Source organism: Rhinopithecus roxellana, chromosome 16, assembly GCF_007565055.1.
Source record: "Rhinopithecus roxellana isolate Shanxi Qingling chromosome 16, ASM756505v1, whole genome shotgun sequence".
Lineage (NCBI taxonomy): Eukaryota > Metazoa > Chordata > Mammalia > Primates > Cercopithecidae > Rhinopithecus > Rhinopithecus roxellana.
This window is the reverse complement of record NC_044564.1, coordinates 70,528,838-70,544,431: the sequence shown is the minus strand read 5'-3', so window position 1 is coordinate 70,544,431 and position 15,594 is coordinate 70,528,838. Positions and strand designations below refer to the sequence as shown.

Here is a 15,594-nt window from a genome sequence, read left to right as displayed (position 1 = left end):
TGGCTAAAAAATTTCAAACCCTTAAGATTTCCAAAATAAAGAAATCCTAGCACAATTTCAACACCTTATTCAGTTTTTATATTGTATCCAATTTTTAATATATAATTTTCTGATGTAATATGATGCTAAATTAAACTTCACCTAAATTTTACAGTTATAAAACATCTATTCTTTTTGTTCCTTTAATGAAAACCTGTTATTCTGAGTTTACTTTTATGAGGTAGGGAATATGGTTCCTGTGAATTAATTAATAACAGCAATTTCATATCACATGCAGAACTTAGCATTCATAAATGTAAAGATAGAAGAGTACAGGAATATACACCTTAAGAAATTAACAGCAGAAACAAAAACTAAAATTGCATTGCTTGTAACCTCAAAATAGAATGATTTGCATCAACATTGCCCAAGTCATATTTTAATGAGTTGAAGCTTTCTTATTATGCATACGTCATTAGTATACTGTGATTTTAAAAAATAACACTGGGATGTTTCTCAAAAATCCAAGGAGTTTGAAAATGAATCTTTGTCTTTTGGTATTCCTGATTGCTTTTGTAGGGGAAGGCTTTTCTTATATTCTCTCTCATAAGCTGAGGATGAGTAAGCGACGCTATACTAAAGAGAACCACCAGCAAGTGTTGTGACTGCAAAGGCAAATGTTACACGCATGAAAAGATTCTTGACCTGCACTTCCATGACTACTCATCACCTGAGATATTTCATTCATCAGGCAGATTCTTGACCCTGCAAATAATCTGAGGGCTAACTGTGGATTCCAAAAAGCAAATAATCATGTGTGAACGTGTCAAGTGCCTGCTTAAAGCTTCTAATTTAAAAGACGTTTTAAGAATCTGACTACTGGGAATAAGCTCTGTTTTCTCTTTAGCAAAGACTGAGTATGTTCAAAGGCAACAGAACTGTTCTAAGGCTGGTTTTGACTCTATATAAATCAGTGTGGACAGGCTAGAAGGGATCAGTTGTAGCCCTGGAATATGGTCTGCTCTGATCATGTCCCTGATCGGGAACAGAGATAAAATCCTGAGAACACTGTGTCATCACATTGGTTAAGAACGTTGAATGCTCCATTGGCCTGGACCTTGTTAAGGAAAGAAACAAGGAACCACAAGAAAAGGAAATCAGACGAGAAAATGACTCTGAAGAGCATGTCACCTGCTGCTTCATAAAAGGAAAGTCTGTAGACTCTGAGATGGCCTCGCATAGCAGCAAGAGCAGGAACCAGGGGTACTAATTCATGATCAGTAATGGACACTGGACAGCAATGCTATTTATGTTTCATTTCATTTTATTTTCAATTAAAATATTTCATTTTAATTTAAGAAACCTATTTGGAACTTGAGTTATGTTTATGACAAATGAACTAGCAAATTTGACTGACCTGGCTGGACAAGGATCCAAGTTGCACTCCTGAAGCTTGGGTTTGGGTTTGATGTTCTCTGGATAATAGTGACAGTATTGGTCAGCAACCACGCGGTTGCTCCTCAGATCATAGCACTCAGCCGATGTCAGCTGATAACCTGTAGTATCAAACCATCCAGGCAAATTTAAACGTACATGCCAATGCAATGTATTTCTTTATGCATTTTGGCCAGCTCATATCAATGGAAATTATTCCCCAATGCCTTAGTCATTTCCAGGAAAAAAAGACACATAATTGGAAGGCTCATTAATTTTTGCAGACCTCAGGTACTGTGCTTTTCTCAAGTAATCCACTCAAATCTTAATAATTACATTATATAATTAGGCTTGAACTACTTAAGGGCCCAGCCAGATAATAAGACTGTGGTAAGAACTGTTCTTGTTATTTCTTTTTTATGATCTAAAAATATAATGCAGAATTCTATATCCAAAAAAGATCATCAGTATTTATCAACCATCTTATACAAGAATGCTAAATAGCCTCCTTAGTACCTGGGGAACTAGGGAGAATAAACTCCCAAATAAATAAAATAAATCCCACATTGCTCCCCTTGCACATGAGGGGCCAGCACAGGATCAGGTCCCACCAGCTGCCTGGGAACATTACTTTTGCTAATTCAACCTGAGTGGGTTGAGTAAATGGACCACTGAGATTCCAACAGTGGACATCACAAATCCCGTTTCCCTGCAGAATTAATAAAAATACCTCCCTGTTACTGTTCCATTTTTGTTATATTCAAAATCTTCTGTCATTCTCTTTAAAAAGTCTCTAGTGAATATTTCTTAACCTCCACCCACAAATTGTCATTGTTTAAAGAAGCCTCTCTTAAAAAAAAGTATTGTTGAGTAATAGTTAATTCTCTTCGTATGTTTTATCTTTCCTACCTGCCTTTTCATTGTCCTGTGGATTTCTGGTAGGGTGGTAATCAAGACTTAGATTCTTGGGGTGAAAAATAAATGTACACAGAGAATTTTTAAAAATCAGGCTGTTTATATCATTCTTACCCTAATTAATCTGCCAAATATATTATCCCTAGCAGGTGGGTTGAGCGCTGTTATTGCTAAATATATATTAGGAAGCAAGATTTAAATCATTAAGGGACTTGCAAAAGATTTTAGGAAATCAGAAGGAGGTTTATGAGCCAGATTTCCTGGCTTAAGGCTGTGTACTCAGACCACCCACAAAAATTAATTGTTCATTAAAGACCCTAAAAAAAGGCCTTTTAAAATTTGACTATAAAGATGAAAAGCATGAAAAGTAATGAAAGCAATGGATAAGAACACTTTTTCCATCTAATATTTGTTTTATAAAAAAATCAAGTAGCAAAATGACATTTTAAGTAAGTAAATGTACTTTTACTTTTCAATCACGTTGTACTCAAAAAGCATCTAATTTTATAACAGGCTAATCATTTTATAATTTTCCAGATAATAATTTCTACACAGGGACAGAATTTATCACATAGTAAAATACAGGAACAACACAGTAAATTATTAATCTGAGATGATTATTTTTCAAAATCAAAATTTGTCAGCCTAAACCTGTTGCTTTGAAGCTATTATAGCATGGATAAAATGAAGGGTTAGAGCAAAAATGAAGGAAATGACTAAAATCATCAGAAAATCATGTTTTCTAAAGTTTCATATGGTATTTGGAGTAGCAATTTTTACACTAAGCAAAATGTCCAACCAGTTGAATCTGGAACCAGAAACAGAGAAGACAATTTAGAGATCATTTCTTCAGTAATTTTCAAGCTGGAAACTTCAGTAAATTTCAAAATAAAGTGGAAGGACGGCTGGTCTCCACATCCCTCACATCTTCACTCAGAACAGTCTTCCTTTTATCCTGGCTTCATAATTAAGGTTTCCTTTGAAGCAAGGTTTGATACCCAGAAACATCTGAAAACCACTGATAGTTCTACTTCTTCATTTTGATGTGAGGAAAATGAGGCCCAAAGAAGATATATGTGAATCTAACATCAATGTTTTTATTATGTAGTGAGCTATTATCAAGGTTGCTGACATCATACTCTAATAGCAGCTGTATGTGTGCATATAATTGAAGTGCTATTTCTCACAAAGCATGGTTTTCATTTTTACAAAAGAAAAAAGAAAACCTTAGATTCCTTCCTTGAAACTATTTCCTATGCTAGTCATTAGTAAATATATCAAAATAATGTATTCCCATGGAACATCAAAGTAACTGACAGTTCATTTTTAAACAAAGCAATTTTCTTTTTTAAAACAAAGCAATTTTCTTTTCTTTTTTTTTTTTGAGATAGAGTCTTGCTCTGTCACCCAGGTTAGAGTGCAGAGGCATGATCTTGGCTCACTGCAACCTCTGCCTCCTGGTTTCAAGCGATTCTCATGCCTCAGCCTCCCAAGTAGCTGGGATTACAGGCTCGCACCACCACACCAGCTAATTTTTGTATTTTTAGTAGAGACGGGATTTCACCATGTTGGCCAGGCTGGTCTTGAACTCCTGGCCTCAAGCCATCCTTCTGCCTTGGCTTCCCAAAGTGCTGGGATTACAGGCGTGATCCACTGCGCCTGGCCAGCTAAATGATTTTCTATTCCTGACAGATGGAACAAGTAGAAACACTCATTCTATCGAAATGCTTAAAATGTTGAATTGACAGTTTTTTATCAACTGAGTAAAAGTACTTCATGGCACTTCTACTGACTTCTTTCAAGCTAAAATCCAACTTTGCTCCATAGAACCACATTTTTCAGTGATTTGTTTACGTTGTGCAGATAGAAAAACATAGGTAAAGATGAATTACATCATACAACATTTTCCAAAAATTTATGGGTAATCATTTAACTCCATTTTGAGGTACTATCCTTTTATATCTTGTCAAATTAATCTAGTGATACTTCTGTGGATTAGCTAAAGTCAGCCAATTAACTGGTTTCTATGAAACTAGAGCTAGAATTTATTTGATGTGCTAATTTTCAAAAGAACAGACGTACAATTTTATATCCATTACATTAGAAAAACTTAGAAAAACGATAATCCACAAATACTGACTCAGTTGGCAATGAATCTAAAATATTCACACACTGATTGTTATCCTTCTGGAAAGAATTTGGTAATGTGTGCCAACAGCCATAAAAATTCTGAAATTCCTTGATCTAATAATCTCACTCCTGAGTATTTACACCAAGAAAATAATTTGAAAGGAGAAAAATACTTAGGTATTAAGTTATTCATTGCCTTATCAAAGCATAAAAGTTAAAGGAACTAAATGATTTGCTGTAGGGAAATGTCTAAACAAATTATTGGGAAACAATTCAATGCAATTATTATGTAAACACTATAATTATGATGAGCAGAAAATGAGGAAAAATAACCTTCTGTAGTAACACAAACGCCTTTTCTAGTAACACAAAATACTGTTCGTGTTACAAATATGATGGAGAGAGACGGGAGTTTATTTTGTGACTTCTCAGGAGAGATGCATTTTAATGAATAAATAAAGCAAATGGCATTTCTTTTACTGCATGGATGATGGGGTGGAGTTGAAAAATAACTGAGCCTAAGTCTAAAATGCAGAGATTTTTTTTCCTGGTAGCAAACTATTTTCTCTAATTAAGTAAGCCTGATAGACACTCTTTAATTGATAGCTGAATAGATGACTTTACTTCAATCACATGAGTAGTTTACATGTAAGTGAATGGACCTGCCTGCTTCAGTACCAAACCGCTGCCAAATTAGAATATTTCTAGCTGTGACCTTCTACAAAATCAAGGAGAGAAGTAAAGACTGTTTCCTTGGTTGGGTGCGGTGGCTCATGCCTGTAATCCCAGCATTTTGGGAGGCCGAGGCGGACGGATCATGAGGTCAGCAGATCGAGACCATCCTGGCTAACACAGTGAAACCCCGTCTCTATCAAAAATACAAAAAACTAGCCGGGCGAGGTGGCGGGCGTCTGTAGTCCCAGCTACTCGGGAGGCTGAGGCAGGAGAATGGCGCGAACCTGGGAGGCGGAGCTTGCAGTGAACCGAGACCGTGCCACTGCATTCCAGCCTGGGAGACAGAGTGAGACTCCGTCTCACAAAAAAAAAAAAAAAAGACTGTTTCCTCTAGTGGGACTCCTCTACATACAGAAAATGTCTTTGGCATCTTGGCGGAGGTATCTGCCTTACAAGAGGGCCTCGAGATTCCACTCTGCTCAGAAGAAAGGATCTAGTCCACCACAGTACAAAATTTCTTCCACGCTGAAGTAACTCTACTCTTATATAACCCATGTATTTCCTCACAGAAGCCAACAGTTTCTAGACGAAGTGAACACCATTACCTCCTCCACAGGTTGCCGAGCAAGGAAAGAAATCCGTCTCCCTCCATCGGTGGATGATGGGTTGATAGAAGATGAACTGGACTGTACTGTCACTGGAGCCCGAGTTACGAATCTGCAGGAGTCAAGAGGAAAGTAAAAGAAGTAACGTGACAGTGCGGTGCTTTGTGGTCCTTTGCAGCTTCGAACAAAGGACAAGGTTTGGACTACTTACTATAAGGAGGTTCCAAGGACAATTGAGAGGATTACTTCTTACTCTACATTACAACAATTAGAGAAGTATCAGAGTCCAACTGAACCACCTGCCCCAAGTCTTTTTTAAGTGTTTTTAAGTCTTACCATTTTCTTAATTGCCCGTAATGTAGGATACATTGATGGATTTGGCCTTCAGATTATTTTAAAGATAGTCCTATTTCTGTGCTACTTAATTTAACAAGTGGATTAAACATCTAGGATGCAGGGGGAAAATAAGAATATTGAAGAAACAGGGCCAAGAAAAATTGATGGATGCTAAACTCTACATCAGTTTTTGGAGTTTAGATGGGAATATGGAAAAGTTTCCCAGAAAGTCTGAGAGAGGTGGAAAGAAGGAAGAGAGAACCCTACAGAATGTCTCATATTACCCTGGGATTTTGACCTGTAGAGCGTTCACGTATTTTCCAATTAGAATAAACAGTGATACCGCTCCCTACTTTAAAACAAAAACAGCTGAAGCAATACAGTGTCTTTCACAAAAAAAGAGCACTGCCTATAGATTCCTATTTCTCATTTCTATGTGTCAGATACAAGGGTACCTAATTGCTTGCTTAGGGGTGTAGTATTAATCACACTCCTTGGAAAGTTCTTTTTTAAATTTTTTTTTTTAAGCTTATAAAAGTCTCTAGCTTTTTTCGGATGTGTGGTTATCACACTGGAAAGCTATTAGAAAAAAACTTTCATCTAAACATAAGATTCATGAAAAAATAAAAGACCAGAACGTTTGTTTAGATTTAAAGAGATGAGTTTTTTGTTTGTTTGTTTTGTTTTTTGCTTTTTCTGTTTGTTTTTGCAGGTGTTCTTTTTGGAATGCTAACCTGAGTCTTGGGAAGTAAGGGAAAAAATCTTAGCTTCCTACAGCCAAAGTGAGGAGGATATAACATCATAATACTTGGAGAAACTCTGTTCTAGAAAGCTTCAGTTTGACACATTTGGTTTAGGGAGCTAAACACATCTGGTATATGTAATTTTGACCTCCTTATGTTAATAAAAAAGAGTGTTCAAACCAAACTCTTCTTCCTATAATCACAATGTTTCAGTGTTTCTAATTCAACACAATGATTTCTCACACTAACATGAAAAGACAAGACAAAAACTTTTCCATAGCGATTGACTGCACTGTCATGACAGAGTTAGAAGACCATAGAAATGAGTATGGGGGGTTATGGTTGAGCTTTAATTCCATGTAAAATCCAAGGAGTCGAGAAGATACCATAAGCACATGAAAACATCATTAAGCACACAAAGGCTTTTCCAGATAAAGCACTGTGAAAGCACCTTTTCCTTTTTCATTGGGAAAAGGCAATTTGTGAGCTTTGGGATATTCCCTAAGTTTCTTTCTCTCACTAATGTAGAAACTGTTGCCTCAGATGGGCCAGTAAGGGGACTGGCAATCAGAGGTCCCCCCAACCCAGCTTAGCTCTTCAGTCGCTGCTCTCATGAGGACAGGGAGGCAAAAGGAACCCACAGGTGAGCCACTACTGTGTACCTCTGAGCTGGGATCCACAGTGTTATATGACTTGGTCACACTGCTCTCAGAGCAACAGGGATGTCATGACTTTGGAAAGCTTGGGAACAGTGAACATACATCAGTTTGCCTGCTAGGGAGAGAATAACATGAAAAACTGGTACATCTCTTTATTAAATGTATCAGTCTACTAGATTCAATTTTGGGTTGTTCTGGTAGTTGACAGTGATACTGTATCCTCAGGAACTGCTGTTAAGACTATTTTAAAATGCTTTTGTTTGAGCTTAAAAAGATATGTAACAATAATAAAATATTCCTTATAGCAGTTACATATCTATAAATACCACATTTTGAAATAATTGTTATCATCTTTCTCCTTCATATTCTATAAACTCCATGGAGGCAGGTACATTTATCCTGCTCATCACTTTTCAGTGTCATCTACAATGTCTGGCACATATTAGGTATCCAAATAATGGCTGAATAAACAAATGCATTAATGAACAAACAATTGAATTATATACCTTTCAGGTACTTTTGGAATTTCAAACTATTATTTGTGATAAATTATTTAATGAGTCATTATCTTTTTATATATATCTGCCAGTTTCCTTGAAGATGTTACTGATCACTTGATTATCAAATGACACTTTTCATAAAAAGAAACAGTATTATTACAAAACAATGTTTATCCAAGAGCACTTTGTTTTGAGATGGAGTCTTGCTCTGTCACCCAGGGTGGAGTGAAGTGGCAGGATCTTGGTTCACTGCAACCTCCACCTCCCAGGTTCAAGTGATTCTCCTGCTTCAACCTCCCAAGTAGCTGGGATTACAGGTGTCCACCACTACGCCCAGCTAATTTTTTGTACTTTTAGTAGAGACGAAGTTTTGCATGTTGGCAAGGCAGGTCTCGAACTTCTGATCTCAGGTGATCCACCTGCCTTGACCTCCCAAAATGTAGGGATTACAGGCGTGAGCCAGCACACCCAACCCTAAAGCACTTTCTACCCTCCTTGGAAGGCTGTCTTTTAGGCAGGATAGTATAGTGAAGAGGGCTTGCCAAAATGCTACTTACTATAGGAATGAAACAGATTCAGTCATCTTGCTGTTTGAAATACCTGATCATTTTAACAGTTGGAAATGCTAAGATTAGGCATTAGTAGATTAAAAATGATTTTAAAAATATTAGTACCCAACTTTACCTCCATACTTCTTACAGAGTTTTCTAGTTTTTCTAGAACTCCAGACCTCCATATTGGAAAATAGTGCAGTTCAGCCCATAGAACCCTAGCTCAGAGTTTTTCTTTTTTTTTTCTTTTTCATAGAAATGGGATCTCTCACTAAGTTGCCCAGGCTAGTCTCAAACTCCTGAGCTCAAGCAGTCCTCCTGCCTCAGCTCCCAAAAGTGCTGGGATTCCAGGCATGAGCCACTGTGCCCAACCTACCTAGCTCAGGGTTATGATTAATGCTGCCCCCAACCCTTGAGTAGGGCAATAGATCAGAGATGCTTCTCTGGAAACAACAGGTATAATGTTGTCTAAAGAACGAAGAGGGTGGCAAAGATTTGTCAGGAAGGAGACACTGAGTGGCAAAGCAGACTGCAGCCTACTTGAAGCACTGTCCCAGTGGTCAGATGGATGACAAGGACAGGAAACCAATGACCAGAACTCAGCTTAGTACTGTGGTGGTGGGGAGGGAGGCAGGAGTGGGCAGGGATCTGCAGCTCTCAAGAGTGAAAGAAAGATGAGGAACCAGTTCTCTGTCTCTGCATCCTAAACCTAGCTGTGTGATTGGCAAAACAATGTGTGAAATCTGACGAGAAATGCAGTATATTCTGATTAGCTCAGTTCGAAACGCTTGACATCTATCAGCAAAAGGGGCATATTTATTAGTGGAGTCACTACCCGTAAAAGTTGGGTAGGAAAATGAACCAGTACTATTCACTTCTTTTCTTTCCTACAGTTGACTTAAACTTTTCCTCTCAAGAACACATGACTTAGGACAATGGTTTTCCCTTCTATAAGTACGGGTTGACGAAAATGGGGAGACTGTCTAGAAACATGCTGGGTGTCAGGGTGAAACCAATCTGGGATTAAATATTGGCCAATGCTCAGCCTCCAGTGGATAAAAGAATTGGTTACAGATGCTCCTCAACTTACAATGGGGTTATATCCTGATAAACCCATCATAAGTTGAAAATATTGTAAGTTGAAAATGCATTTAATACACCTCACTTACCAAACATCCCAGCTTCCCCACATCTACCTTAAATGTTCTCAGAACACCTATGCTGGGCTACAATTGGGCAAAATCATCCAACACAAAGCATGTTTTCTAATAAAGTGTTGAATATTTCATATAATTTATTAAGTACTGTGCTAAAAGTGAAAAACAGAATGGTTGTATGGGCACTTGAAATGCATTTTCTACTGAATGTATATTGCTGTGGCACCAAAATAAAGTCAAAAATTTGTTGTTGGTTATTGTAAGTAGAGGACTAACTGTATTTCAATCCTACCCAAGATTTACAGGCTGCCCAAGTATCATAAAGGCTTTCTTTCTTTCTGTTTTTTTTTTTTTTTTTTTTTTTTGAGATGGAGTTTTGCTCTTGTCACCCAAGCTGGAGTGCAATGGTGCAATCTCTGCAACCTCTGCCTCCTGGATTCAAATGATTCTCCTGCCTCAGCCTCCTGAGTAGCTGGGATCACAGGTGCCTGCCACCACACCCAGCCATTTCTTGTAATTTTAGGAGAGATGGGGTTTCACCATTTTGGCCAGGCTGGTCTTGAACTCCTGACTTCAAGTGAGCCACCCACCACAAAGGCTTTCTTAAGCATATTAGCTTGTAGTGCATATCTATAGCTTTCACTCTGTGTCTTTTTTTCTTTAGTATTCAATGGTATGTATCATTATTTCAAAATTGTTTATATAGAGAGACAATTATATATATTTTATATATAATTATATATAAAATTATATATATAATATATAATTATATGTATATAATTATATATTATATATATAATTTAATAAACTTAATAAAGTAAATTCCCATTATTTTGCACATGGGATTTCTCTCCAGACTCCTTGTATTGTTTCCTCTTATAATAAAAACAAGTTTTGTATCCTGAATTGTATGCAAGGTTATGTTCAAGGCTGTCTAGAACAAAATATGAAGGCATCGTCTTTGCCTAATATTCTAACTAATACAAGTAAAAATCACAAAGTTTCTGTTCCCTTAGAATTCTCAAAGATGCTATTTTGGTAACAATTGGAATGATGCCAATCTTCCTAACCAAATTTTCCAACTATAGAAATGCAATACCTTTTTAAAATTGTCCTCTGCAGGAAATAAGTGTTCTCTCGTTATCAGTGCATGAATTATGAGTTAGTGCTCTTAGCTCTGAGTATGCTATTGTTTTCTCTTCTGTTGTGTGTTTCTGCTACTTTTGTAGCTTAGATACTTATCAGTGACTTTCTTCTCTGTCTAATCTGGCTTTCTGCAGAGATCTTTCAAATGGGCAAAACCAGAATATGTACCAAAATATCTTAGCTGCTTTTACAGGTAGAGCTGAGTTGGAGGTTCTAATGAAGAATGGACCTATGACTGAGAAGGACTCTTCTACCTGGGAAAGTCATTCTCTTTCCTTGGGTCTGCAGCTTCAGAAAAGATGCACATGGTAAGGGAGGCAGGGGATACTAAGCCAGCCAGTTATCCAGATAATGGCCAGATCACCTCTAATAATTAATGTACTGACAGATGTCACCGCCAGTCTGCTCTCATAGCCATTTATCTTAATGGCTACATCTGCCAAATTGTTCCTGGGTATATCACTGGTAAATGCATCAGCCTTTCACCATCTTCAGCAAAGCAGCTTCCTGCTGTTGTTTAGATAGAGTATAGTGATTTGTTTGACTGAAAGTTAAAGTGTTTCAAAAAGATGGAAAGTAAATAATTGGGATCTATCCACTTTTATACACATTATCTCATTTAATCCCCCACAAGGGCTCCTTCAGGAGTGAGGAGTATTTTATTACCATTGCATAAAGGAGTAAACAGGTTCAAGGAGGCAAAGCAATATCCTTGAGGTCACACACCCAGTAAGCATCAGATTATCTATTCTACCACACTAAACTGGCATTGTCAAAATGTATGTAGAGCCAACGAAACAAGCTTAAAATTTTTAGAAGAAATGCTCCTCTAGGAAGCAAGATGAGAATTCAGTCCAGTTTTAAAGGTGGCAAGAGAAGGATATTACAAAACGTTATTTTGGAACCAAGGGCAATATATAACAATTGCTCACTGTCAGAAACTCTTCCTTTTGCACAAAAAAATCTTTTCCTTTTAAAGAAACAAAAATGGTATTTTGGCAATAAAATTTCATGGAGATACTGATAAGTGGCCATTCTGATTCCTACATATCTTTTTCAAAAAGTAATGTGGTGCTTAAATTAATATATAATGCATCCACCAAAGAACTGTTAGAACTAATCAATAAATTCAGTAAAGTTGCAGGATAAAAAAATCAACATATAAACATCAATAGCATTTCTATACACTAATAACAAACCATTCAAAAAAGAAATTAAGGAAACAATCCCATTTATAATAGCTACCAAAACCCCCCAAGATTTAGGAGTAAATTTAATCAAGAAAGTGAAAGACTAAAAACTATAAAACATTGATGAAAAAATTGAAGAAACACAAATTAATGGAAAGATATCCTATGTTCATGAATTGAAAGAATTAATATTGTTAAATGTCCATACTACCCAACACTATCTACAGATTTAATGCAATCTCCATGAAAATTCCAATAACATTTTTCACAGAAATAGAAAAAAACTCCTAAAATTAAAATGGAACCACAAAATACCCCAAATAGCCAAAGTAATCTAGAACAAAAAAGAAAAAGGCTAAAGGCATCATACAACCTGATTTCAAAATCTACTGAAAACCTATAGTAATCAAAACACCATGGTACCAGTCTAAAAACAAACACATAGACCAATTAAACAGAAGACAGCCCAGACATTAATCCACAAATTTAAGGTCAATTGATTTTCTGACAAAGTTGCTGAGAAAAGGACAGCAGTGTTTGGAAAAACTTCCATATGTGGAAGAATGAAATCAGACCCGTATCTCACACTATACACAAAAATCAACTTAAAATGGATTAAAGACTTAAATGTAAGACCTGAAACTATAAAACTACTAGAAGAAAACATACTGACAAACTTCAATTAGTCTGGGCAATTTTTGGAATATGATCCCAAAGTACAGGCAACAAAAGCAAAAATAGAAAAAGCTTCTGCACGGTGAAGGAAACAATCAACAGAGTGAAGAGACAACGTACAGAATGGAAAAAAAAATGTGCAAATCACACATCTGATAAGGGGTTAATATCCAAAATATACAAGAAACTCAAACAACTCAATAGCAAGAAAACAATCTGACTGAAAAATGAACAAAGGAACTGAATAGATTTTTCTCAAAAGAAGACATACAAATGGCCAACAAGCATATTTTAAAATATTCAACATCATTAATCATCAGGAAAAGGCATTCAATACTATGATATCACCTTACACCTAACAGAATTGCCATTATCAAAAAGCCAAAAGATGGGTGTTGGCATGGATGTAGAGAAAAAGGGAACCCTTGGATACTATAGGTGGGAATGTAAATCGATTCAGCCATTGTAGAAAACAGTATAAAGATTTCTTAAAAAATTTGAAAAATAGAACTACCATATGATCCAGCAATCTCACTCCTGGGTATATATTCAAAGGAAATGAAATCAGTATGTTGAAGAGATATCTACACTCTCATGTTCACTGCAGCACTAGTCACAATAGCCAAGATGTGAAATCATCCTAGGTGTTCATCAACAGACAGATTAACAAAACATAGTATATATGCACAATGGAATACTATTCAGCCTTAAAAAAAGAAGAAAATCCTGTCATTTTGACAATGTGGGTGAACCTGGAGAACACTATGTTAAATGAAATAAGCTAGGCCCAGAAAGACAAATACTGTGTGATATTAATAATATTTCTATGTCCAATCTAAAACAATTGACCCAATAGAAACACAGAGTAGAATGTTGGCTGCCAGGAGGTTGGGGTGGAAGTAAATTGTGGGGGAAATGTTGGTCAAAAGATATGAAATTTCAGTTAGGAGGAATAAGTTCAAGAGATCTACCTACAACATGGTGGCTGCAGTTAATAACAATGTATTGTATTTGTGAAAATTGCCAAGAGATAGATTTTAAGTGTTCTCAGCACATTCCTGGGTATATACCCAAAGTATTATAAATCATGCTGCTATAAAGACACATGCACACGTATGTTAATTGTGGCACTATTCACAATAGCAAAGACTTGGAACCAACCCAAATGTCCATCAACGACAGACTGGATTAAGAAAATGTGGCACATATACACCATGGAATACTATGCAGCCATAAAAAAGGATGAATTCCTGTCCTTTGTTGGGACATGGATGCAGCTGGAAACCATCATTCTCAGCAAACTATTGCAAGAACAGAAAACCAAACACTGCATGTTCTCACTCATAGGTGGGAATTGAACAATGAGATCACTTGGACACAGGAAGGGGAACATCACATACCAGGGCCTGACGTGGGGTTGGGGGAGTGGGGAGGGATAGCATTAGGAGATACACCTAATGTAAATGATGAGTTAATGGGTGCAGCACACCAACATGGCACATGTATATATATGTAACAAACCTGCACATTGTGCACATGTACCCTAGAACTTAAAGTATACTAAAAAAATTGATAAATATGTGAAGTAATACATATATTAATTAGCTCAGTTCAGCTGTTCCACAAAGTATACATATTTGAAAACATGTATATGATGAATATACAGTTTTTACTTGTCAATAAAAAATTAATTAATAAAAAATAAAAGAGAACTTGTTTCAATTAGACTGTTTTAAGAGACATGTCCACATCTCAAAAATAAAATCCTTCCATGCCTTTAAAAAAAAATCTTCAAGTAGCCATTGGACAGCTCTCTGTGAAGAACCAGATACTCATGGCCTCTGTGTAAGCACCACACTGATGGCTTTCTGCTCTATGTTTGGTTTATTCCACTTTCTGGGTCACCTGACTTCATACCACCGGATTGCCAGGGTAATGACCTCATCTCAAGGAGGATGCTATTTTGCTTATTGTGAAGATGGATTTCAGTGTTTCTAATGACGCATATCAAGGTGAGATTCGTTTGAGACTTGAGTAAATGGCCATTTAAATCTATAAAGAGGATTTGATTAATCAACTATATATGTGTGTTATATACATGATGTAAAAGAGACTATACTTTGAATGCTACTGAAAGCTTAATTCATATGATATATATATATAATTGTAATACTTAAATCATGAAAAATAATAATCAATAGTAATATCTTATTTTCAGCTATTTCTCTGACGAAAATTAGGGATGAAAAAATTGTTTCATTATGAAGTACTAGAAAAAAGATCATTTTCTTTTTTTTTCTCTATATACTTCAATTATCTGGCTCATTTTAAAGTTTAAGTAAATTAATTTAAGAATCACACAATCTATCTTAGAATAACTTTACATTTATTTGATTCCCAGTGTTTTCTAATGGAACACTGAAGAAAAAGATGTATACTCTTAGAAGCAACACAAACTATTGAAAGCGTTCTGGACCAGAAGTAAAGAGATGTGATTTTCAGTGCTGGCTTCCCATCAGTGTGAACTCAGGCAAGTCACTCAAATTTCCTGAAGCTAAGTTTCCTTGTGGGTATAACAGAGATGTCAGCATCTGCTCTATTTAAACAATTGTTGTGTGGCAAAAATTCTTTATTCATCCAGCACTTGTTAGTGCTTATTGGGTTCTTCTCATGGAGATCTGAAGACAAACACAATTCAGTTTCTTCCCTCAAGGAACACAGAGGTGGGGAGATACAGACAGAAATTTGGGGTAGAGTCAAAGAATACTCCTAGAAGGAGGAGATCTTGAAGAAGAAGTAAGAGGTAGTGAAGAGAATGGAAGAAGACACGATAAGAGCATTCCAGGTAGAGGGCACAGCATCCTGCAAAGGTAATGAGTTATGAGAGTGTAAGGTGCTG

General features: G+C 36.4%; 1 protein-coding gene across 1 annotated transcript in view; it reads right to left on the bottom strand.

The window, feature by feature from the left end:
- The window catches only part of ADAMTSL1 (ADAMTS like 1), a 440,698-nt gene that overhangs the window by 238,773 nt on the left and 186,331 nt on the right, over positions 1-15,594 (bottom strand). The window contains exons 8-9 of the mRNA XM_030920098.1: positions 5,739-5,850; positions 1,397-1,535 (exon numbers count right to left, since the gene is read on the bottom strand). Coding sequence (XP_030775958.1) covers positions 1,397-1,535; positions 5,739-5,850 — 251 coding nt within the window. The remainder of the gene's footprint in view (positions 1-1,396; positions 1,536-5,738; positions 5,851-15,594) is intronic.